Source organism: Sceloporus occidentalis, unplaced genomic scaffold (genome assembly GCF_023333645.1).
Source record: "Sceloporus occidentalis isolate IW3139 unplaced genomic scaffold, rSceOcc1.0.p SCAF_3, whole genome shotgun sequence".
Classification (NCBI taxonomy): Eukaryota; Metazoa; Chordata; class Lepidosauria; order Squamata; family Phrynosomatidae; genus Sceloporus; species Sceloporus occidentalis.
Window position 1 is genome coordinate 61,228,475 of NW_028316983.1, and position 25,224 is coordinate 61,253,698.

At 39.7% G+C, this 25,224-nt stretch overlaps 1 protein-coding gene across 4 annotated transcripts in view; it reads left to right on the forward strand.

Annotated features, from left to right (window-relative positions):
* TFEB (transcription factor EB) overlaps positions 1 to 14,171 on the forward strand; it is a 74,106-nt gene extending 59,935 nt beyond the window's left edge. For all 4 annotated transcript variants that reach the window (XM_089514642.1, XM_089514643.1, XM_089514644.1 and 1 more), the window contains 8 exons: positions 4,951 to 5,196; positions 6,731 to 6,985; positions 7,989 to 8,069; positions 9,810 to 9,930; positions 10,098 to 10,154; positions 12,435 to 12,510; positions 12,880 to 13,027; positions 13,384 to 14,171. In XM_089514642.1, the coding sequence (XP_089370768.1) occupies positions 5,002 to 5,196; positions 6,731 to 6,985; positions 7,989 to 8,069; positions 9,810 to 9,930; positions 10,098 to 10,154; positions 12,435 to 12,510; positions 12,880 to 13,027; positions 13,384 to 13,857 (1,407 nt within the window). In that variant the 5' untranslated portion in view covers positions 4,951 to 5,001 and the 3' untranslated portion in view covers positions 13,858 to 14,171. The remainder of the gene's footprint in view (positions 1 to 4,950; positions 5,197 to 6,730; positions 6,986 to 7,988; positions 8,070 to 9,809; positions 9,931 to 10,097; positions 10,155 to 12,434; positions 12,511 to 12,879; positions 13,028 to 13,383) is intronic.
* The last annotated feature ends 11,053 nt before the right edge of the window (positions 14,172 to 25,224 follow it).

The following is a 25,224-nucleotide window of genomic DNA, read 5'->3' on the forward strand; positions in this document are numbered from 1 at the left end:
AAAGCCTGTCACGTTTGCCTGCTTAGATTTATTTCATACAGTACTTTTCTTGTTTGGGACCAGAGCGTGGCTTTGGCACGATTTCCAGACTCTTAGGACACATGCATCATTTAAACAGCATACCTCAAAGTGACCCGGAACATCTTTATTTTGGCCTGTCTGTATGGGGCCATTGTTACCTTTAAAGAGTGATATCCATGCTTTTTTAATTTTCCACTGTTCATCTTCATTACATGATCTTGGGCTCTATTATTGTGAGAAAAGGCATGGGGATGTGTATCCCACTCCTTTGTCTCCATCCTGTCTATAATTTTACACAACTTTGTCATATCTCTCTTTACCCATTAGTGACTCTTGTCAGCTGAAAAACAGCAAATGTTGTAACCATTTCCTCAAAAGGAAATACTTCATCCTCTTGATCATTTTGGTTGTCTCTTTGAACATAATTCCAGCTCTACAACATCCTTTCTGAGGTGGAGTGACCAGAATAGTCTATGTATGATCACACAGTATATTAATATAAAGGCATTGTGACACTTGGATCTTACACCTGTTGAACTGATATATCAAATGTATGGCTTATGTTTGCACACGATGCCATAGTACTTCCATTCTCCCTCCTGTTTGCTAAATGGATTTTCCAACCATGCATTTACAGTGGTTTCCCTCAGCAGTAGAATGGAAGTGTTTTGTAGGTGTGTGGGGAGGTAACCTGTAGCTGCTTCTGTCTTGCTGGCTTTCATTTTCTTTTTTCTTTTCCCAAGTGTGATAAGGCTCTAAGATTATAATAAGATTCCCTAGATGTAGCTACCATCACTTGGTATTTTGTAACACTTTCCCTCTCTCCATGTTTTTATTCCATTGGCTGGCATAGCTATAAAATAAGGACTTGCAATACTTAAAGTCTTTCAATCTGTATCCCACAGGGCTGTTATTATGCACCCTGGGTCCTGCTTTAAAACCAAACCAAAACAAACCAAAACAAACCAAACCAAAACAAAACAAAACAAAAAAACCTCATTATGCAATTATTTTGATATCTGTCAAATTAGGACAGTCCCAATTTGTCAGGGACAGTCCCAATAAATCTTTTGTCACCCCACCTTTTCTGCAGCATTTAAAATGTCCCAGTTTTTTTTATCCTCCTCCCATTTTCCTTTCTGTTTTCAGCTTATTTCAAGTGCTGCAAATTGAGTAATTTGCCCTCAACCATTAGGTTCAGACAAAAACAAAATGCTGCTGACTTGTCTGTCCTTCCTTATTAATAACTTTTGCTATTTTGACCACACTGATGTTGCTTGGCCACTCATGTCCCAGTGTTCATCTGTGAAATGTAGGACAATATGTATTGTCAAGAAAAAAGTGAAAAAGCAAGAAAAGCACTACAAACAGTAGATTTTCCTTATGTGTTGGAGAATAACCGCCTGTCCATTTGGGTAAAAGGAACATCATTATTTGTAAGAGGTTAAGCTGGTTTCTGAATCAGCTTGTGTAGCATATGAATAAGCCATCTATTCTTTTGTGTGTCAGTTGTTATGTACTGCCTGTGTTATGACAGCAAGAAGGAATAAGATAACTTAATCTGTGCCCAGATAGGGCCTATAAGCTCTTCACACTCCGTGATGGAAGAAGGCGGCTAGTAAAACAGCTGAGGCACCCTGAGGACAAAAAGCTTAACCAGCAGGGTGTCAAATGCTGTGTGCATATTTCAGCATTTGAATAAGCAGCTGAATTCATTTTCAGGAGGGCTGAGCTGGCCCTGCAAAATCACTATGAAAACATACTCATTTTAAGAGCTTTCATATTACAGGTTGTTGTTATCTTATTGGTCTATGGCATAGGAAGATTCCAGCCTGAATGAAGAATCAAGAAAGCTCTGTCCATAGTGCTTGAACTGCTTAGGTGTGTGTTGAACAGTAGAGTAATGTCTGGTTGAACAATAATTCTTAGTGTATAACTTTGTGCACTTGGCTCCATTTTTTAATCTTAGGATTTTAGTAAAACCAAACAAACAGGATAGATGAACTGAGCCTGACACCTAACCTCCCTGAACTAAATAACAGTTTGTTTATGAGTTTATTGTTACGGATCTTACACATAAAGACATTGTATGAGTTTTAGATGAATGACTTCATTCTGGGTAAAGTTGCATGCAAGAAAAAAGTTGATTCTAAATCTCCATGGCAAATTGGGCAATGGCTGAAGTGCTCCCCTGGTCAGGCAGCTGGAAAGACCCCTGCAGGTTACAGGTTGAATGTCCCTTATTTGAAATACTTGGGACCAGAGGTGTTTCAGATTTTGGATTTTTTGGGGGGCGGGGGATTGGAATACCTATATTTACATATACATACATAATGACATGGAGATGGGACCCAAGTCTAAGCATAAAATTCATTTATGTTGCATATACACCTTATACACATAGCCCGAAGGTAATTTTGTACAATATTTTAAATAATTATGTACATGAAAGAAAAGTTTGTGTACACTGAACCATCAGGGAGCAAAAATGTCACTATCTCAACCACCCATGAAAAAAGTTTGGGGTTTTGGAATATTTCAGAGTTTGGAATTCTGTCTAAGGGAAACTCAACCTGTATTAATGACCAAGAACATGAATCCCAAAGGTTACAAGATGTGAGTTGAGATTGTGATCTCATAAACACTGAACAGGATGCCAGCCTTTCTTGTTGAGGAGGCAGGTGTCATCTTAGAAACAGTCTCCCTTTCTTCTCTTGATCTCTTTTTTAAGGGTTTAGTTGAACTTTTAAAAATATATTACTAAGAAAAGAAAAACAGAAAAGAAAAAAGATAAGATACAGCAAAAGGTACAGAAAAAAGGGAAAATACATAGGAGCAAGTGTAGCGTAGTGGTTTGAGCATTGGACTATGACTCAAAAGAGCAGGATTCAAATCCTCACTCAGCCATGGAAATCTATTGAGAGACTTTGGACAAGTCATACTCTCTCAACCTGAAAGGATAGCAATGGCAAATCCCTTCTAAAGAAACATTCCAATAAAAACCCATGTCAGGTTTGCCTTAGGATCACCATAGGTCAGAAATGACTTGAAGGTGCTCAGCAACAATAATGCACATGAGATAGGCATATACATTAATGTAAGATGACTTTATGTTCAAAAATATATATTTTCTTGAAGCTAATGTCTGTCAAATAGATATTCATGTATAGCCAACTCTCATCTCTCTTTTGAGATCGTGTATCTATTAAAAGGATTTGTTTTAAATAATAATTGTTTAAAAATTTGCTCTTAGATTAGACAAGAATACCTTTTTTGTTTACAAGAGATGTGTTCAATTAATCCCTTCCTTCTCTGGCGAAAGATTTCCACAAAGTTGGGCCCCATCGCTACATTTCTGTTGGCAGAATTTATTAGCCCTGTGACATCTGAACATCTTTCCACAATTCAGGCCCAGGCTGCAGCTAGCATAGGAAGCACTAACAGGGCAGGGAGATGCAATAAATGCTCTGTTACCCCACCTTTTGGACCATCTTTCATCCTCCATCTAATGCAAACAAAGCTCTTATCTTTTCCTTTTTCCTTTTTTGGTCTTGAATTCCACCTGTGTCACATGATGAGTGTGTGTGTGTGTGTGGGGGGGGGTACTTGGGATCACCTCTGACTTAGTTCTGTAAGGTTTAATATGTGTCTCCTGTCATCTGACTGAAGGTGATAAGGAAGCAGAAGGAGGGCAGTGGGTTTTCATTCCCTGGGTTAATCCAGGGCAAAATTTAATGTCAGGGGTAAGGGGATTATTAACTCACTTTAACTTTAAACTCTTTTTTTTTCCTTTTTCAATTTAAAGTGAATGTGAATAGGGTGCCACACCAGTTGTTATGTGTTAAGAGAAGTGCAAGAGTGAATGTGAAATGTATATCATTAAAATGTAAAATAATTTTTCCCATTCAGAAAAGCAAGAATATTGAGTATTAGCATTCATTCAAATGTGTTTATAAAATGCAATAAAGGAATAGTAAGTCAGTTTGCTGTACTGTAAGATTATAAAACAGGGAATAAAATAAAGTATATTATGATACAGAAGGCCGGTTTGGTGTACTTCAGATCTCCATGCAGATGTGGGAACCTACTGGATGACCTTGGACAAGTCACACACTCTCACCCTGAGCAAAAAGCAATGGAAAGTCTTGTCAAGAAAATCCTACCATAGCTTGCCTACAAATCAGATTTGACTTGAAGGCACATAACAACAACAAGGTTACAGTCCTGGATGGCAATTCTGTTTCTTATTTGAATCATACAGCTATAGTAAAGCTGAAGTAGAAGGCTTTCACAGCCGGCGTCCATAGTTTTCTGTGGGTTTACTGGGTTATGTGGCCATGTTCTGGGAGAGTTTTTTCCTGATGTTTCACCTGCATTTGTGATTGGCATCTTATAGCAAAACTGATAGTGAACAAGATGTGTTCTGATCTCTTACAGAAACAGAGTTTCTGGATTTGCATAACAGTTCATTTCCTTCAAAGTTTATCTTGACTGCCACTAAAAGTGATGTTTGTAAAACTTCAGTAGATTCTGATTAGTTTCAGAAAACAAAAGGTTAGATGGTTGCAGTGTGGTTGAACAGAACCTACTCCAGGAGTGAATAGTTTATGACACTCTATATGCTGGACTTCAGTTTCCATCAGCTTCAAACAGTATGGCCAGTGGCCAGGGATGATGAGTGATGTAGCTCAACAACATATGGAGAGCCACAAGTTCCCTACAAGTGATCTATACTAAATTTACTCTATATTTAGTATTATTATATAGTTGAGTAATTGTTGCTTTTGTATCACTTGTGCAAACTAACTTATTTTCTCTAAAGTGCAGTGCAGAGTTTTGTAGCATGTGGCAATATTTCTACCATATAGATAAAAGGCCACAAGCTAATCTTGAATTGTTGGGCCTGATTCCTTCTAATTTATTCCCTAGGATTTTAGGTGTCTTTCAAGAAGATTTGACAAGCATAAAAAAAAATAAACCATGGCGTCACGCATTGGTTTACGAATGCAGCTCATGAGAGAGCAAGTACAGCAAGAGGAGCAACGGGAGCGCATGCAGCAGCAGGCAATGATGCATTACATGCAGCAACAGCAGATGCCAGTGACTCCAACCCCTGCCATCAACACACCAGTTCATTTCCAGACACCACCCCCTGTGCCAGGAGAAGTCTTAAAGGTACAATTGGTGCTGCCTAACAAAAATGTTCAACAGGATTAGCCATTGACATATGAAAATGGCAAAAACCAACAAATCAGCAAATAACTTAATTCAGATAAACAAACAGAGAATGCCTAAGTGAGTTTATACTCCTTTAGAAAATACATAGTTTACCCTTCCTTAAGAAGTGGAGTTGCCCTTTTTCTTGAAAGTAGTAATTATTTTTTTAAACACAATACTAACATTTGCATGCAGGGAAAGAAAAGATTTAAAAAAACAAAAACAATTGACTTGATTAAGATTTCTTCAAATTGTCAAGTGACCAGTTACTTGTTAGCTTTATATTTTCCCAAGGTACATATTTAATTTCTTTCAGAATGCTTCAGAATTTTAGTTCTTACCTTTAAGTAGTGTGCGCAAGAATTTGTTTTTTTAAAAAATTACTATTACTTGAATCAGTCATGTCATTAAGTGTGATCTTTGATAAAAAATAATTAATTTGGTGCTAGGCTAAAAAGTGATCCCCCACTTTTTAAAAAAGTGGGACAGGATAAGATTTCCTCTGCCCCAATTGATTTAATTGGACTGCTTGGGAGGGAAGTGAAATCTTACAAATTCATATCTTTAAGTGTAACTATAACTCCACACACTTATCTTTTTTTCTTTTACAAACACACACACATGCATACACACAAGCCTTGTTGCAGCTTCGAATGGTACTTTGTTGATATGAACTCAGCTAGATTCCTGGATCAAATATCCACAGATTCAAGCATCCATAGCTTGACAATATTTTAAAAATATATAAATTCCAAAAACCAAACGTTGATTTTGCCATTGTAGATTAGGGACACCATTTTACTATGCCATTGTAACTAAAGGGGCTTGAACATCCATGGATTTTGATATCCACGGGGGGTCCTGGAACCAAACTCCAGTGAATACCAAGGGCCTACTGTACAATGCTACATCATTATGTGTTACTGGTTTGCTGGTACCAAGGCAAACCAGTATTTGAAGCAGTAGCAAGACTCTGGGGGTTACTGGGAAGATATAAATCCGTTAGCCAGTTTGAATTTAAAAGTAAGATCACTGTCACTCCAAAACTGTCAACAATAATCTCCCTCAGTCTCTAAATTCTTCTCACTTTTGCATGTGATTACTTAAAATTCAAAAATGGTGGAGGGCATGAGTTATTCAGCTCAGTTGGAAAATTATTATTGACTAGGGAACTACAGAAGTATCTTCTGCCTCTTTATGCTGAAATTTGTGATGGGGCTACCATTGTGCAATGCATTATACAGGGCTAGCAATGTAAGTTCCATGTCCCTAAGGAGTTTGCAGTCTAAGGTAGACAACCAAGGCAGGGAAGAATGATAGACAAATGCCATGGTTTTAAGTGTGAGTGCACTTGGTGAAGCAGTAAGTCAGATCTGCAAAGTTAATATGTTGTGAAAAATTAAACCTTCCCCCTCCCCTCTGAAAATTATTGTCACTTTTTATATGGATAGCTGTCCTTCTCCTCTGCTGACTTTTTAATGTTTACTTTTAGGTTCAGTCTTTCCTGGAGAACCCTACTACATACCACTTGCAGCGGTCACGAGACAAGAAGGTCCAAGAATTCCTGTCTGAAACTTATGGGAACAAATTTGCTCCACTGCTCAGTGCCCCTTCTCCTAAGCCTCCCCCTTCTGCCTCACCAGGTGTGAGACCAACGCCAAGCCATGTCTTGTCCTCTTCTGCAGGCAACAGCACCCCCAACAGTCCAATGGCAATGCTCAACATTGGCTCTAACCCAGAAAGGGAGGTGGGTATATTACAGTCTTGGGAACATGAGGATTTCTTGAAGAAGGTAGTGGTGGATTTTTAAACAGGCATATGGGCCCAACCTTGCTTTTTCTGGTACTTTACCAGAGAAAGCAAGAACACTGATTGTGGGGAAGCCTGCTTCTCTGCCAGGAAGCACATCTCCTCTCAGACAATTGCTTACATGACAGTTACTTGAATAGTACAATCATATGCTTTATGTTTTTCTGAATTCTGCCACTCCATATATAAACACACAGGGAATAGTGGAGGAAACTGGGCTAAATCTGTTCTGAACAAGTTTTCAGGAGTATTGAATGAGTTTACAGGAGGGAAAATTCAAATATGCAACCCCTACTTTTGCAATGTAAAGTGGTATAATTCAGCCAGAGCTGCAGCACATGAACCCCTGCTTGTATAACTTAATGTTTAGGGGTGGGGGTGCGTTTTTCAGACGAGAATGTACAACCACCCCTCCATATTCACAGATTCTGTCTGTATCCATGGATTCAACTATCCATGGCTTTAAAATATTCCAAGGAAAAAACATTCTTAAAAGCAAACTTTGATTTTGCCATTTTATATATAAGGGACACCATTTTACTGTGCCATTGCATATAAAGTATCCATGGATTTTGGCATCCACTGAAGATTCTGAAGCCAAACCTGAGTTGATAGCAAGGACCCACTATAGGAAATGATACATAAAAACTAGCTGTGAGGGAGCTTTCATCCCCCTTTTTTCTAGCAAGAGATGTTGTAGTACCATGTGAAATGAAAACTATTCGTTAGTCACAAATTTCTCATTGTATTTTCCATACCTATTCACATGCATGCATATATATTGCTGATTAGGCTGGGGAAATCATCCCTATATCTCACAGACTGTTATCCATGAAAGTTTATGTTATATTGAATTCGTTAGACTTTAAGGTACTACAAGACTTCTGCTATTTTTGCTACAACATAGTAACTCAGGTACTTCTCTGACTTATTTCTTTCAGATAGATGATGTCATTGAAGACATAATGCAGCTGACAACTACAGTGGGATGTATTAATCCAGAAATTCATATGCCCAATACTGTGAGTGTTTTTGTTTGCCTCTTGCTGTCAGACAGGGAGGGCTTAATGGAGCAAGAAATGCTGCCATGTCAGGATAAAATAAAGATATAAAATGAAATATAATTGTCTCCCAGCTGGAAGGTGGTGAAGCTTTAGGGAAAATCTTATTCAGACTAATAGAGGGGCTAAACATTACAATGTGCATACACTGAAAATATAATGCTACTTGTTTCTTCACTCCCACCCCTAATTTCAATGTGTAAATGAGATTGGAAGTTCAGTGGAGTGGAGTTTTAGAGATGCTTTTTCAAAGATGATGCCCTATTATTTCAGTTTAAATACAAGTCCAGAGCAGGACTATTAATACAAGGGTCTCTTTGAGGTCTTTGATTCATAGAGTTGCTGTAACTCAAAGTCAACTTGTCAGCACAGAACAACAACAAATGCTAAGAATCAAATAGGAGGAAGAGAAGATACACATCTCTCTGTCTAAAGACAGAATGTAAGGAACTGTATTTTAGTCCATCCAAAATAGGTCTAGGCAATAGGCTTCATACAGGCTATTTTGCAGCCCCCTGCTGTCGCCAGTATTTCATGTTGGATGAAATATGTAGCCCTCCTGCTATTTTGCCCCACTCAGTAAAAATTATTTTCATGGCTTACTTGTTGCTGCTAATTTAGCTCTTCCTTCCTCATTTTTGCACTATAAATATGCAAAGGCCCTTCCTCTACCACAGAGAGCTGCTGTAGTTTATGCTAAAACTTGGTAGTAATTGTAGCAGGGGAAACTTTAGTGGCAGTGGAGTCTTCCCTGCATGGTGGCACTAGGGGGTGTGGTGGCAGGATTCAGTGCAACATATTTCTTTTCTAAACCAGTGTTATGTCATCTGGTCATGCACAGCTGGGGACGAAGAGATGGCTTGACTAAAATGTTGTGGCATGCTTAGACTGATAGTCTTGGGTGAAAAAAGAAATTCCAGATAGGCCAGCAACCTTACTAGTTTGGGGCTTGTGGAGAAATTTAAAACATTAAGTCAGATGAGTTATAAATTACAACATCTATATGGAGGGTAGATGGACGCTGTGATTTTTTCCACAGGAAGTGATTTGGAGCCATCAACTGGCAAGAATCAAAGAGAAATCTGGTCCCATTCTAGAGTTTTGAAAGCTACATTTGTGAGGCAGAATCTTACATTGGGGTGTGTGTGTATGTGTACAAGTGTCACTTGGATGGAATGTAAAGATATAGCCATGTTAGTCTGTAGAATCAGTATGTAGAGTGATCTTGTAGCACCTTTGGGACTAATTGAAAGGAAGAAGTTGGCAGCGTGACCTTTCGTAGACTTAAGTCTACTTCCTGCAGATGCACCTGAGGAAATAGATGTAAGTCTACGAAAGCTCATGCTACCAACTTCTTTCTTTCAGTTAATCTCAAAGGTGCTACATGATTTCTCTACATGGGTGGAATGTAGTGTATCATGGGAGGAGAAAGGACTAGAAGAAAGGATGACAGTTAGCTATGAGTAGTTTGCCACTGGGCCCTTCCTATTGTATTTTGCTACTCATACATTATTACATTGGTACAGAATCTCTCCATGGGGAAGCAGCTCACCTTCAGCTGTGATAGTATGATCAAATAGGACATAGTTGCTTGAATAGCTGAAACAGTCCTTGTATCCATGATGCTTTCAGCAGGTTGTAACTGGCATCCTGCATTTCCTGTGCTAAAATAAAATTTGTTTTCACATCTTTGTTTTTTAGCTGCCACTATCCAGCAGCCATATGAATGTGTATAGCAGTGACCTTCCAATGACTCCCTCTGCGATGGGCATCACCAGCAGCTCCTGCCCTGCTGATCTCACCCAGAAAAGAGAGCTCACAGGTAACTTAAAAGGGTGTATGACTTGTTGAGGAACTACTTAGCTCCAGCTTTGCCTCAGAGTACAAGAGGAAATCTATTTATGCCTATATGTGGATAAGTGCACATGTATGTTAAATATCATACTTTTTCTTGACTTATAGCTTTGTTAATTTGATCTTTGTCTCTAGATGCTGAGAGTCGTGCTTTGGCTAAGGAACGCCAGAAGAAGGACAATCACAATCTAAGTAAGTGATGCCTGGAACAAATTCCCAAATTCTCTTCAGGGCTTCCTGTTCTATTCTTTCTTATTCTTTCTATATGGGATATGAACAGTGACTCTCACGAACCAGTATCAAAATGTCACAACTTTCTTAATGCTACTGTGTAGTGATCTCAATTCAGAGAACTCCAGAAAGTGAACAGAGCTATAAGTGACATCCCACAGTAGCTGCATGTACAAAGAACTGGTGTGTTCTCAAGTGGAACTTTTGTGTGTTTCTCTTTTGGCCATTCCTCTTAGCACATAAGCATGATCATGGTATGAAACTAGTCTTTTACTCATTTGATTCATTCCTAGAAAATGCCTCCCTGATCACCACTATTTCCAGCACTCTTAAAGCATGGTTTCCCGTAACTGTGAATCTTGATCTAGAAGCAGTCTACACACATACTTTTATCTTTTATGTTTAATTTAAATACAGACTTTTTTGTAATATAATTACAAATGAGTATAGAAGATACTCATCCTTTTCCCCACTGCTGATGTAGCTCTTGACCTAGGCAAAGAACACCATCTTATCAATCTGGGACATTGTCCTTTTTAGTGTAACTTATAACATAACCCACTACTATTATTGTTTATGTTGCACGCCACTTACTTCCTCAAGCAGTAAGAAGTAATTATGGAAGCAACACTTGGCTTTGGGCTTCCTTCTATGGAGAGAGGTGACTGGCAATTTAGGGTGGGTTTGTAATATTTTATTTACAAATATAAAAGTAGGGAATAGGAAGAAGCAAGCAATACACATGTTGCCACCTGGTCATAGGTTCTCTTACAGATCTCTAGAAGGTTACATCCATGAAGTTTTCATTATTTCTGCTATCAATTTTATCTAACTCTATGTTCTGCTCTCCTTCTCTGTATTACACGAAAACTCCTAGTTTCTGATACTACACACACACACACACACACACACACACACACACACACACACACACATTCATGTGCATGTCTACAGATGCTCGTTTTCCTTCATGTACCTATAATAATGCACTGACCTCTGTGTTCAAGTACATGTGCCCATTTACACACATACAACAGGATTTACATTAATAATGACTATGTAAATATTTGCATGTGAATAAGAGTATATGGGACTACAGAATTTAGAGGTTCTGTTTTGCTCTATTTAGATAGATATGGTATGTGAGTAGCCATCACCATGTTGATTGCTTTTTAGGGGTGTAGTATTTAATTAATTTAATCAGGAGAGACCGCCCCAAAAGGGTGGATTGGGGCCACCTTGGCACTACTTGCCCAGGAGCCATGGCAACCACATGCATGTGGCCCTAATCCAGCCCTTTGCTGGTGTTTTAAGCTGGCTTCTGAAAAGGAGCAGTTTTCTCCTCGCTTTTTCAAGCTGGCTCTTTCTGGTTGGGGTGGCATCAGGGCAGCTTTGGGCTGCATTTGGGGTGTATGTCATCTGTTTTAGCCCTTCGATTAATAAGTATTTTTTTTAAAAAAAAAAAAGTTCCTGGTCTATCAGGAGCTGATTCCATTTGGGGAAAAAATATTGCTTGATGCTGTGGATGACAAGAGCCACCTTAGAAATGGGATTGATGTCCTTTGCAGAGAGAGAGAACATGGACTGCATACTCTGAAACACTGTCTCCTAGACCATCATACATGCATGCATAACTGAAGAATAAAGGAGGCATGTTCTCTTTCTTGAAAGCATCTGTTTTTCCTCTTGTGTAGATTTTTAGATATGATGATGGCAACTTCTCCTAATGCAGTTTCCCTCAGTGTGTTGGACGACAGCTTCTGTCACCCCCAGCCACCAGGACGTTGGTCTGTTGGTTGAGGGCAATAGGGATTGTACTGCAATATATTTGGGAGGGTCATTAATTTGGGGGAGTTTAAACTAAAAAATTAGACAGCAGCCATTTCCTTTCTTCTAGTGCAGTCCGTCCTTGCCTTACGTGGGGGATCCGTTCCGGATCCCTCCGCATAAGGCGAATTCCGCCTATGCTCGAGCCCCATTGTTTCCAATGGGGCTCGTGCGCGGCGGCGTGGCGGCGCGGCGGCACACAGGGCGCAACGGGTGCGCGCGCCCATTCAATTGAATGGGACGTGCTGCCCCTTCTGCCCCGCACGCGCCCGCGGCTTTGAGCGCGTATGCTCAAAGCCGTGCAAAAAAAGACAGCGTATGCAGAGGCGCCACTGTAACTCTATATTTATCTTTTTTCAAAGGCGAATGTTTTAGGAAATTTCAAATTTCCACTATTTTTCTTTCTCCTTGTAGTTGAAAGAAGACGAAGGTTCAACATCAATGATCGCATTAAGGAACTAGGAATGCTGATCCCAAAAGCTGGAGATTTGTAAGTTCTGGTAAAAACTGCATGTTTTCTTGATACTGGAAAACCATGTTGAGAAAGACACAACGGAATGAAGGTTTACTGGCATATTATGTTTAGTATTCAAACAGAATTAGTTGAGATTCTGCAGCAGACATTTAGGCCCAGTGATATAATAGCTATGCTCTGACCCAATCTGATTCTCAAAACCCACCATGAAATTCAGCCAGCCACAATGAGGGATGGGCATCAGCGGTGCTGGTGGGCAAGATAATCAAGGATGATATGTCCAGTCCTTCCAGCAAGCCACAGTGCAGCTCTAAATCTGCTGTCAAGAACTTTCCTGAATCTGGACTTAAGTCTTTCAGTCCCTAATGTTTTGCTTGTTCCCAGGGATGTGCGCTGGAACAAAGGGACAATTCTGAAAGCCTCTGTTGATTACATCAGGAGGATGCAGAAAGACCTACAGAGGTCACGAGATCTTGAGAATCATTCTCGACGCCTGGAAATGGCAAACAAGCAACTCTGGCTCCGCATACAGGTAGGTCCCCACCTCTCACCCCTCATTTTGCCATTTGCTTTTAACTCCCTAAGTCACCTTGACTTTAATAATAACCAAAATATAAAATGAAAAGAATAGTGTTGTCGATGATGATGATAGTAAAAATATCATTGCATAAATCACTTAGTTCTATAAAAGCTCATGTGTGCAAGAGCCAGGTTTCAAGTGTCTTCAAAGGCAGTTCCATGTTGAGTGTGTTTTAAGACAGGTCCAAGTACCATGCATATATTATACAGAGTGGATCCCTTTTGCTTTTTGCAAACACTTCCTGTCTGGAGTGTGTTCTCTTTTGCTGTCATTGTTAGAACTCTTCCTTTTTATGCCTTGTCCTAAAGGAGCTGGAGATGCAGGCTCGGGTCCATGGACTGCCAACCACTTCACCCTCTGGCATGAACATGGCTGAACTAGCTCAGCAAGTAGTCAAGCAAGAAGCCTCTGGGGATGAGAGGACAACAGAGATTCAGCAGCAGCAGCAACAGCCGCCACCACCACCACCACAACTCCATCCTGAGCTGGAAGCTCAGCAGCACCAGCCTCACTTTGCTCCGCCACAGTCTCCTTACCATCAGCTGGACTTTACTCATAGCCTGAGCTTTGATGACAACTCCAGGGGCTTCCATGATTCTCTGGACCCCAGCCAAAATGTCTCCTTCCCTTCTTTGTCCAAGAAGGATCTAGACTTGATGTTGATGGAGGATACCATGCTGCCTGTGGCTTCTGATCCCTTGTTCTCTGCCGTCTCACCAGAAGCCTCTAAGGCCAGCAGTCGCCGAAGCAGTTTCAGCATGGAGGACACAGATATGCTGTGATTTGAAGCCTCTAAGGCAGAAAGGACTAATAGTCAAATATCTGTTTATGAAGATTTGTCCCTCTGCCTCATCCGTGCAGACTTTTTCAGGGGCTTGTGAGACTAAACAGAAATGCATCCTAAACTGTGGACAATTTGGGATGGACAAGGTTCCCATTTATTTTCTGCCCTGATTTGCCAAAAATGTAGAAATCCTGCTTCATCAGTCATGATCACAGGATAATCAGGGTTCACAACTCCTTTCCAGACTTTCTAACTCCTGTGCCTTCATACTGCATGTCCTGCAAAGCCACTTTGCCTTTTTTAATTGTTTTTTTCTTTGCTACAATGTGGTTTTGGTGTAGAAGGCCAAGCAGCAGTTCATCCTGTCTGAAATGCAGGCTTAAACAAGGATTGGAACTAATCTGTGCTCCCAGACCCACATGTCTCATCTGTGTCCCCCACTGTTACCCTCCCAAAGCTTTTTTAGCTACAATCACCAGGTCATAGCCTGATTCAAGTATGCTCCCATACTGAGGCGCCTTTCTGTACATGGTGCAGGAATGCCCAGTAGACTCTACAAAAGGGAGAGTGTGGTGCTACTGCCAAAATGTGTGTCCTCTTGGGTGGTGATTTTGTACCAGTTCTTTGGAGAGATTGTGTAATAAATCTCAGAGAATCCCTTTAAAGGTAGCAACCCAAGTGGAACACACTAGCCTTAATGATTTTTTGCAGTTTTCAAAATAACACTCCATTAGCCCTTGATAAAAAAACACCTCTCGTTTGATTCTTCCCAAAGCTCAGGTCACCAAAGTCTATTTTTGGCTTTGGCTCCTCCTCTCTTTCTCTTAATTTTTTGAGGGTGTGTGGCTATAACCCTATGTAGCCACATAGGCATTTGTGCGGCAAGAAGGGTTTGTGTGCACACCTGCAGTCATTTCAGGGTTGTTTTTAACAGCAGTCTTTCATCCTGGAGAATGAGCAGGTTGTTTTTGTCATTTTGAACCATGCTTGGTTTCATTCAAAACCTGCAAGTTTGTTTCTTTCCTACCACTGCATACAGGTTCTCAGTCTTTGTCCAGATGAGGCCTCTGTATAATGTACTGATAACAGCCCATCAATCTAACTGGGAGCCATTTTTCTGTCAGCTGATTCTGTTGCTTTTTAAGTTGGGTGTTTTATCTGTAGCTTTGCTACAAAGAAAAGCCTATTTTTTATATTCTTACAAATTCTAGACTTTCAGCGAAGCTTTCCTTGTTCTTCATTTGCACTAGTTCAGTTAAATATATTCAGCTATGCTAGTGGTGAAGTCCTAAGGACAACTACATACATGCACTTATTTATGCTAACTATCTGGATTGTGAGGTCTGTGTGATGCTTTCATTCTACATATACCTGAGGTCCTTATTTTCAATACCATTTAAATAGCAATATACCACTGAAATGCAGCTACTTTTCTGTGACATGGTACATGTAATTGGTTATCAAAAATTTGGAGTTTTGCACATGCATCTGGAGTTTTGCACATGTATCTGTGGAGGGGAATACCTAGCATACTTACCCTTGCATATCCTATTCTGGGCTCTTTCATATATAGTCCAAATGAAGATGGAGACCCTGCTAACAATGCTTGAAGGAGAGTTCTGGTGGTTCCTACTCTGATTTATTTTATACCCTCATGTGAATGTTTTGGTATGTGCTGTCTCCTAGAACTCATAAAATCCCTACATGGTTCTTTTTGCAGTCTAAGCTCTCTTCCTCCCTACTGTGTAGTCCTGGAAGTATGAAAATGAACGGATTTCGTTCCTAACACCAGTAGTTCAGTTTCTCAAGGCATTAAGAATACTTCCACTTAGGAATGGTGGTACTTTGCAGTCCCATACGTAGAAACTTTGGTTGAATTGTCTTCTCCACAGTTCCTAACTCTTTTTGGTAGCTCAGCATCCTCCTTCCTGCTAGCCTAGGTGTGTTTGCATCAGGACTTGGCCTGATGTTTTTGACAAGAGCAGCATGTCCAGTGCCTGAATGTAACTAATCAAAATATAGTTCTTACAGGGGATCTGTATTTTTTATTATTATTATTATTGACCTCAGGATAGACAGTGGTCCTTCTTCAGTTTGAGCACTTGGTATCATCAAGCTTGTGAAATGTTAGGAAGACAAAGTCTCCTATTGAAGGGTTTGGGATGGTTATTTCACATTGGTCCTGCATGGTTCAAATGTTAAGTTATAAAATATTACTGATTTTCAAAGGACAAAGAACAAGATCCAGTCACATGGAGATGGGAAGAGTAGTGTTTGTTTATTTGGGGAAGGGCTAAATGATGCTCCTTGGATTACTATATTAAGCTTATTAGTCTATTTTAGTCCTTTTAAATTTACAGCATGTATGCCTTAAGGCTTTGTTAATGCTACTAGAATCTATGAATTTCAATCTGTGGAGAAAGAACTTCCTCTTCTTTCCACTTAAAATCTGAATCTTGTTTAACTTGATTGTTAAGAAGAGAAGCTGCAGCTCAAGGTGGCACATGTGGAAGGCTAGAGGGTTGCGTTAGCCCCCCCAGGCGACCTTGGAAGACTGCGCCTTTCCACTGCATAACCCAGTGTTGAAACATATGGCAAAAAAAAAAAATGTCCTCATACAGCCTAGTGGGCATTTGGGAGCATTTTGGAGCAGACAATTGTTTAAAAACATTTTTAACCCTGCGAGCCACAAAAATGGGCCTGGGGCCATGTGTGACCCATAGGCAGCATTTTGCAGTCAGAAAGCCCTAGGTTTGATTCCTGGCAACTCCATTTAAAAGAAGTATCAGGTAAAGATCTCTTGAGAGGCTAGAGAACTGCTGATGTCTGTGCATGTGTGTACATGCCTTCAAGTCATCTTTCACCTTATGGGGACCCCATGAATTTCATAGGGTTTCCTAATGCAAGGAATACCCAGATATGCTTTTCCACTTCCTTCCTCTGAAGTGTTTCCTACAGAACTTGGTATTTATGGGCAGTCTCCCATCCAAATACTAACCAGAGCTGACCCCGCTTAGCTTCCAGGATTAGATGGGCCAATGGTCTATCCAGCCATAAAGCAGTTTAAAAATTGAAGAAAACTCTGAGGAAGAGAAAAGACCTCTGGTGACACAAAGGAAAGATTTGTGGTGTGAAATAAATCTCATTTGTAGAGTTTTTGATTCCAGACAAAACAGTGCCTTTAGTGATCCATCATGATTCTAGGATATATAGCTTCTTAAACCCTTTCTATACAATCACTTAAGTTCATTATGTGGTGTTCTTGCAATTCTGCTCTTTCCACAATTGGAAGGAGGCAATGCTCTTTCTGCATTGATTAGAAATAAGGCTGGAAAATGCCTTGCTGTAGGAGAGAAATGTATGCAGGAGAGGGAAAGGTCTTTGGGAGAAGAGGAAGACATGGTTTCCATTTTAAAAAAAAAAAAGACACAGGGCCCAAACAAACAGGTCAAAATAAAGCTGCTTCGGGTCACTTTGGAGGTATGCTGTTTAAATGACACATGCATCTTAAGAGGCCAGAAGCTGTACCAAAGCTGTGCTCCAGCTGTTCGGGCCCTAAGTTAAACAAAACATTCACCAAATAGTAGAGTGCAACCTTTCTACTTGGACAGGAGACCAACAAATACCAGGTGTTGTAGGCTACATTTCAGAGGAAGGAACTGGCAAAACCACCTCTTGAGTCTTCCTTGCTTAAGAACACCATATGCAACTCATGGGGTCACCATAAGTCCACATGTGACTTAAAGGCACACACGCATGCACACATCTCTTTCAGGGACTTGCTCTAAAATACTAGCATCAAAAGGCTAGATGAGCATTCTTCTGCTGAAGTGTCAGAGCTGGGGAGAGTATAGTCTGAAAAAATTGAAACGGTGATGCTAAATGTCTTGGGTTCACAAAATGTTGCAGTGATTGAAAGATAAAGTTATTAGATTAGACAGCAGTTAATCACATCACAAACAAAATCCACCTGAAGCCTTTGATGTGTTTATTAGCAGCAGTCCTCAAACCAATGTTTAGTGCTCTTTCACAGGAAGAAGGCACTTCCCCCCCTTCTTTATGAATTTCATAAACAGTAGCATTTGGGTGGGAGCACATGGTTGTGTCAAACGTGAACATTGCAAAATTGCTGATTTTGATAAAGCTATGTCCAGTGTTTGGATGAAATCTGCAACTTCATCCAAGGGATTTTTATTTTATTTTTAGTGTTTTCACAACTTGAAATTTGTTATTATTAAGATAATTGTATTCTGAAAATATTTTAATCCTTTTGTGACAAAGCACCTCCTGTGAACTCATGTGCCACAAAGACCCATTTGAACGTTGGAATTGTTTCTATTTTCCAACTCATTCTATTTCATTCTGAGTTGTAAAAAGATTATTTTTTAAACTGTGAAACCAATAATACTGTGTGATACTATATGTGAATTATGTATATATATGAACATCTAAAGTTCTGAATAACTGAAAAAGCTGTGAATGAATGAGTTGCCCCTTGAACTTGGTCAACAGATCTCATACACAGTGCACTTTCCCCTCATCCACAGGAAATACAACTGTTGCAGTTATTCTCATTGTACAGATGTTGTACGCTGCATACTTGCATTAGTATCATGGGCACTTTCATCTGGCATCATTGCAACCAATGATACAAATTTCTATTCTTCTCCCAATGCCATTTTTAGATATTTAATGCCATGCCGTTTTGTTTCTCTTGAGTCTTGTTTTCATTTAAAGGGAGTGAGCAATTTTGACTTTCTATAGTGATTTGGCTTATGAACCCAGTCAGCTCCAGCCTGTTTAACCAATGGTGAGAGTTTATGAAATGTGCAGTTGAGAAACAACTGGAGGGCTACAGTTGCCCACTCCATCTTTAGATGTTGTGAACACACACTCTTGAGCAATGAAACACACATCCACCCCCACTATTTGTAAACATGTATGTCCCCACAGCAAGGCTACCTCTGCCTCTCCACTGTGTGGGGATGGAGTACTATAATACTGGTGCTGGATAGGGACTTGCAGTCCTTCAGCATCTACAACAACAAGCAGCATTTTTGTTATTTGGAAAGGCACATGTAGAGATGCAGTCATGTGAGACAACCTAATCTGATTCTGGATTTTGCATCATAATGGCTGTTACAAAACTGGAATATTCTCATAAAGATGGGTGGATGGAAAAACACACACACATAGGCCTAAATCCTTTTGTTAGTCCTGATTAAAGTAGATGCACTAAATAATTTTGATTGGATCAATGGGTCCACTCTAGTTGGGATAAACAGGATGATTTACTGGAAGTATAGAAAGTAATGCTTTTGTATGCCTTCGAGTTGTTTCCAATTTACAGTGGCCCTTATGCAAACCTATCACAGGGTTTTCTTGGCAAGATTTGTTCAGAGGAGGTTTGCATTTGTGTTTGCCTTCCTCTGAGGCTGGGAGTGTGTGACTTACCCAAGGTCACCCAATGGAGTCTGTGGCAGAGCAGGGATTTGGACCTTGGTTTCCAGAGTCAGTCCAATGCTGAAACCACTAAACCATGCTGACTCCTGTCCTGCCTAGATGGTATAGTCTAGATGAAAACAGCACTGAATCAGCCTTCCTAAACATCTTGGCCTCCAGATGTGTTTGGTCACATTCCAGATGGCCCTTCTGATGATTATGGGAGTTGTTAGCCCTGTTTAACTCAGCTGGAAGGCATTAAATTGAGAAAAGCCGCTAATAGAGTTTCAGTGCCGAAAGCTTCAAGATCCATTATTCTGTACTAGTAAATTTATGTGCCTCAAACGATGATCCAAAAATACTCTACAGCTATAAATATATGTGAAGTGTCTGTGGAACAGTAGTGGGCACCCTCTAGATCAATGTGGGGACTCTGTGTTTATATAATCTTGAGCTAGAGAATATTCTGAAGTCTTGCCAAGTGTACATGGGTGCACAGATGATGATCTCTGCAGCAAAATGTACAGCAACTTGTCCTTGCTGGTGTTGCATATCCTGAGGGCCTCACCATGTAGCCCTTGCAAATAAGTATGGTATGTGATTTTAAAAACCCTAGTGGGCAAATGGAGGTATTTAAGAAATTTAGGATTGGCAGATGTTTCACAATGACCTAGTGAAATAGAATGTAAGAAGTGAATCTGTACTAAGAGTGTCTGTTGATACAAGGAGTATACTGGAAGATAGATCTGTTGAACTTGAGAATCAAGAAGGGAGGAGTGAGGAAAGTAACTTACTTGCAAGTATTACAAGTTGGAATTTTATGAAGAGAGTTTGCATGTAAAGGTTCTATAAGTATGCAGTGTGCTTGGCTAAGTTACAAGACACAGTATATGAATGAGATATGAATGCAACCTTTTGCCCCGTAAGCCATTTCCCATCTTCAGTGTCTTTTCTTCTCAGGATTTAATGAAAAGCTTTTATGACCAGGACACCTCTCTGTGTTTTTTCTTTATATGTCCAGAAAAAAAAAGAGGTAATCTGCAAAAGAAAAACTACTTATTTTTAATATGCCCATAGGTTTTGTGACAAAATCCTGGCCCTGTTTGTTCAGAAGTAAGTCCACCTAACGATATAGTGCTTATGTTAAAATAAATGTGCCTGTGTATGCTTACTTAGACCTAAATCCCACTTGTTCATTTCTAGGTAAGTGTGCATCTTGTAGCCTTAATATCTGATCAGTTTGTAAACGTTATCCCAATATTATTCAGATCCAGAAAACCTAAAAGCAGGTGAATTTGGAGAGATGTAGAACCCAAAGTGTTTTCTCCAAAATGCATCTACAAGCTTTTAGGGACCTCATCTTCCAGTACTCCAGTCTGAAGTAACTGAAAAGGACCTAATTCTCATAAAGCACTCAGGCCTCTACTGATATGTCTTGTTATATGGGCTACTTGAAATCAGTGGCCATACTTTTTGAACCTTTGGGGGCAAAGATTTGTATACACCCTCTTTTCCCTTCTTCCCATACAAGTATATGCCATAGCACAATATGCTTTTCTGACTATATGGCAGTGTTGCCTAGCTTGTATACACAAGGAATAAGTATAAATTGATGAGGTGTGTATTCTGTCTGGCTCCCAACTGGAATTGGTAAAAGGCACACTTTACCAAAATCTATGTTAGAATGGAGGGGCTGATCTTTTCTTTTCCTTTTCTTTTTTTGTGATAATTAGTCACACATTTTAAAAAGAATGTTTCTTGTTTTTTTTAAAAAGGAAGAACTGCACCATGCTCTGATTATGAATTGTTACTACTGTTTTATAAATAAATGTAAAAAAAAATAATGGACTGGAACAGAGAAAAATCATTAAAATTTATTTATTTATGATTTATTTATTTATGATATATCTGTTTGTTTTGGGATGGAGGGAGTACAATAATGCATTTCAACAGCAATGTCAATTCTACAGTACTTAAGTTATTTCCCCACGATTTAGATGGTGGGAAGTTACCTACCCAATATAGCTTAGGGAAAATGGTCTCCTAAAAATGATGCATAGTTTCCACTAATTGCAAAAAGAATGTGGAGAGAAAAGTGGGTATTACAAATGAATTGTGAAAACTTTTTCGAGAGAAAAGGATAATACCTCTTTCCAACTATTACCATACATATAACATTCAGGAAGGAAAATGTGAACATTTTCTCAATTGATATGGATGAGGAGAGTTGTAATATGTAGCCATTTGGAAGGTGCTTCTCTTGTTGCCAGTACAGATGAACTTCCCCCACAACAAATCTTGAAACTAGAAAGGATTTATGCACTTAAACAAATTGTGTTGGAAGATTAAGAGCACAAGGTGGTGCTGTTGGCATGGCAGTCCAGGAATTTACAACTCCCACATCTCTGGGTTGCGGCTGTAGTTTACCATTCATCCACAAATGAATATAACTTTCCTGAATCACATTTTCTTTATTGCATTTCAGATTGACTTGATGCTCTTTGCCATTCTATGGCCTTTCAAAATAGCAAGAGTTAAAATATTTAAACTGCTTTACATTTGTGCATAAATTGGTAATTTATTACAAGATTTGGTATTTTACCCTCCTTTAATTTTTACCTTTGAATCCAAATCCCACTGATTTTTCATATTTTAAGAATAGTGAAGGGGAAAAAAATTTGTCAACATTTAACAATGGCAGTATCAGTTTGGCTTAATGAATCTTTTTCTATAAATTATTAGTATTAATAAGGCATCTACATTTGCTAAGCTCTGTAAAAATTAAAAAATAAAGACATGCTCTTTGCATGTTTACATTGTAAAGAGTGATGGAGGTGGGGGATAAGGTAGATGTAGCATAGTAAAAAAACCATTGCAAATCCTTCTTGAGGGTTTTACTCTTCCCAAAACTATTCTTCCCAAAACTACACGAATTGTTCAAAACCAGACAACACAGACAACTTGGGAGTGAGTGACATGGAGCTAAGCAAGCAGAATGCAGGAGATCTTAAAAAAAACCAAACATTTTGCTGGTATATATTTCTTGCCCAGATGGTGCAAGCAGCAACCACAGTGGTTGAGAGCCAAGTTTTTTGATGCCAGGTATTTTGTAAAGACATTAGACACCCGTTGCCTCTGAGAAGATACTGAACTATTTGTGGTACAATCATTAATTTCAAAATAGATTCAGGGGCTGATGTTATTTCAGATGATACCTTTATAGAATTCCAGTCCCCAAAATTCAAATTAGGCAGAAATACTTTTTTCACAGTTCATGGAATATCCTGCCCTGTATTAGATGTATTAGACATTTTCAATTTTGATGCCAAACTGGACAGCTGGGATGAGCAACTGCAGAAGCTGCGGGAAAGAGAATGACCATTTTCTGCCCTTGGGATCCTCTGAGGACATGCAGCCTGCCAAAAATGAAAGGGAGAAATAACAACCAAAACAGAATAAAATGGAAGTTGTTGGAAACCCACCCCTGATTTTCAAATAATTGTATGTTTCTATGTTTAACAGTGTGGATTCACAACTGTTTAAAAAGGTTAATTGCTACTACTGGATGCTTTTTATGGCAGGATTCTTTGAATGACCAGGGCCAAAAGTTGGTCTGGGGAGTCTGGAAGTACTGAGGGGCACACAGTCTTGAGGGCACATTTTCACACAGGGCTGGACTTTTGTCCACACTACCATATAGCACACAGATGCTCCACAAAGGTCCAATTTCCTTATACCACAAAGTGGAAATGAAGAAAAGAAGCATGGAGGAACATGGAACATTCCCTGTAGAATGGGGAAATGGTCCCATTCATAGAGTCAATTAGTCATAGAACTGTGTATGTTAACGCTATGGGGTTGGGGGAATAGATGCCTTTAGCAATTGAAGTGTTTTACAGAAAAATACCATTCAACACCAAGAGTATTTGCAAAAATAGTTGTGTCTTTAGCTACATGAGGCTATCTAGACATCTTACAAAAGTGGTGACATCTCAAAAAATGATGTTATTGTGAGTAATGGGGAACCAAAACATTTCACACTATCTGGAGCATATGATTATGTCACGATGTACGCAGATGAAGCAAGCAGTGGCTGGCATCCTGTTAGTAGCCTATGAAGGCATAAGTTAACCTTTGGAATTCCCTTCCTCCCTCTGCAAGGGCACATTTCACAGAAGGGAACAGCAAATGCGTTAGGGAATAGGCCTGAGACATGGCTTGAGGCTTGTCCCTGCTGCACATCAGAAGATCTTCTTTGCCTAAGAGCATCAGGCAAGGCTTGCCCCCAGATCATAGGGCACATTTCTCAAAGGAGAACAGCAAATGGGTTAAGCAATGGGCTTGAGACAAAATGATCTTTCTAAAGCTTTTCTTAGGAATAACAGGCCAGATGCACCCCCAGCATGCAGGGTTCATGCCTAATGCATTTGCTTCTCCCCTTAGAGAAACACATTTCCTGCTTCTGGGGGTGAGTCTTGCCTGCTGCTCTTGAAGTGAATGATGCCATGAACTTTGCTCCTGGTGTGTGTGTGTGTGGGGGGGGGGGGCTGGCCATCAAGATACAAACAGCTTTCTGCACTGACATTTTGCTCCCCCCAGCAGCCACAGCTGTCAGGAAATAAAACCATGCAGCCAAGTGCTTCCACAACCAACATCAACTCATCTCATACAGTACAGGTATAATAGTCATCTGATCTTTCAACCATTTTAAATTATAACCTGAATCTTTTACTTCCATGTGTGGTCGAAAGAGCTGTCCCCATGTTGAATCTATGGGTTCTGGGTATAATTTAATTTTTTTAACCTAACATTGTGCATATCTTCTTGATTTCCCAGCTATTGAAAAACCTCCCCCAAATACCCCATCACTTCATTTTTTCTGTTAAAGTTGACTTTTAGAATCGAGACTCAACTTGAAATCTGACTTGAATGTATTTTGCAAGGTTTTAAGACTCAACATGATGTTTGAAGGTAGAGACTTGAGAATTGACTTGAGACAATTAGAGTAAAAGACTTAAATACATTACTGCCTCCAGGGCCTCATTTTGCCCACTCCTGGTGTAAATTCTAGTCTATTCTCATATACTGATCCTTCAAGTGGAAACAAGACAGTGTGCTTTGATTTTTCATATTCGTCTCACTTTTATTCTCTACTCTGGCTTGCTTTACTTTTTAAAAAATATATATTTAACTTTAAACATGAGAACATGTGAATTTTTTTTTTTACTTTTATCCACTGTCTTACATCAGCATAATCTGGATGTAAAGCAACCCTGTGTTATTCTTGGCCAGGTGAAGAGACTGAAACTGAGGTGAGCTGTTGCCATAAACTCACAAGAAATTATCCTATTCCTGACTTGTCTCAAACAAAATGACAACAGATCCAAAATGAAGAAGGCAGGAGTGAACTAATTATGCACAAGGGGAACACACTGTCCCTAGAGGTGAACTGAGGGCTGCTATCTAGAAGCTGTGGTCCCACTACCATGGGATTCCAAAGACTGATAGTTCTAACATCACACTCTTTAGCTCTAACTCTTGTAAAGCTCCTCATAAGCCTACTTCTGCTCACGTGGCATTCCCTACTGTCCTCAACATGGCCTAATCACCAAGCTTGTCAGAACAGGAGCTAATCACATCATTCCACGTGCCTCAAAACTGGCATCTCAAGTGGCTGTTGAGTAAAGAGTTGAGTGAGAACCCTTCTCGATGGCAGGGCTGAGCTGCCCGTAGATTCCTTCATTATCCTCTTTGTAACTGATTTGGCTGAGAGGTAGGGCTTTGAACGCTCCTTGGGGTGGCTACTCACACATTGCCCCAAGGAAGAAATGCATCACCAAAAAAGTAGATTGTAAGTTTGCAAAGATTTACACATGCTCATTTGTATGTAGAGATGCAAACTTAGGCTGCATCCACACTGCAG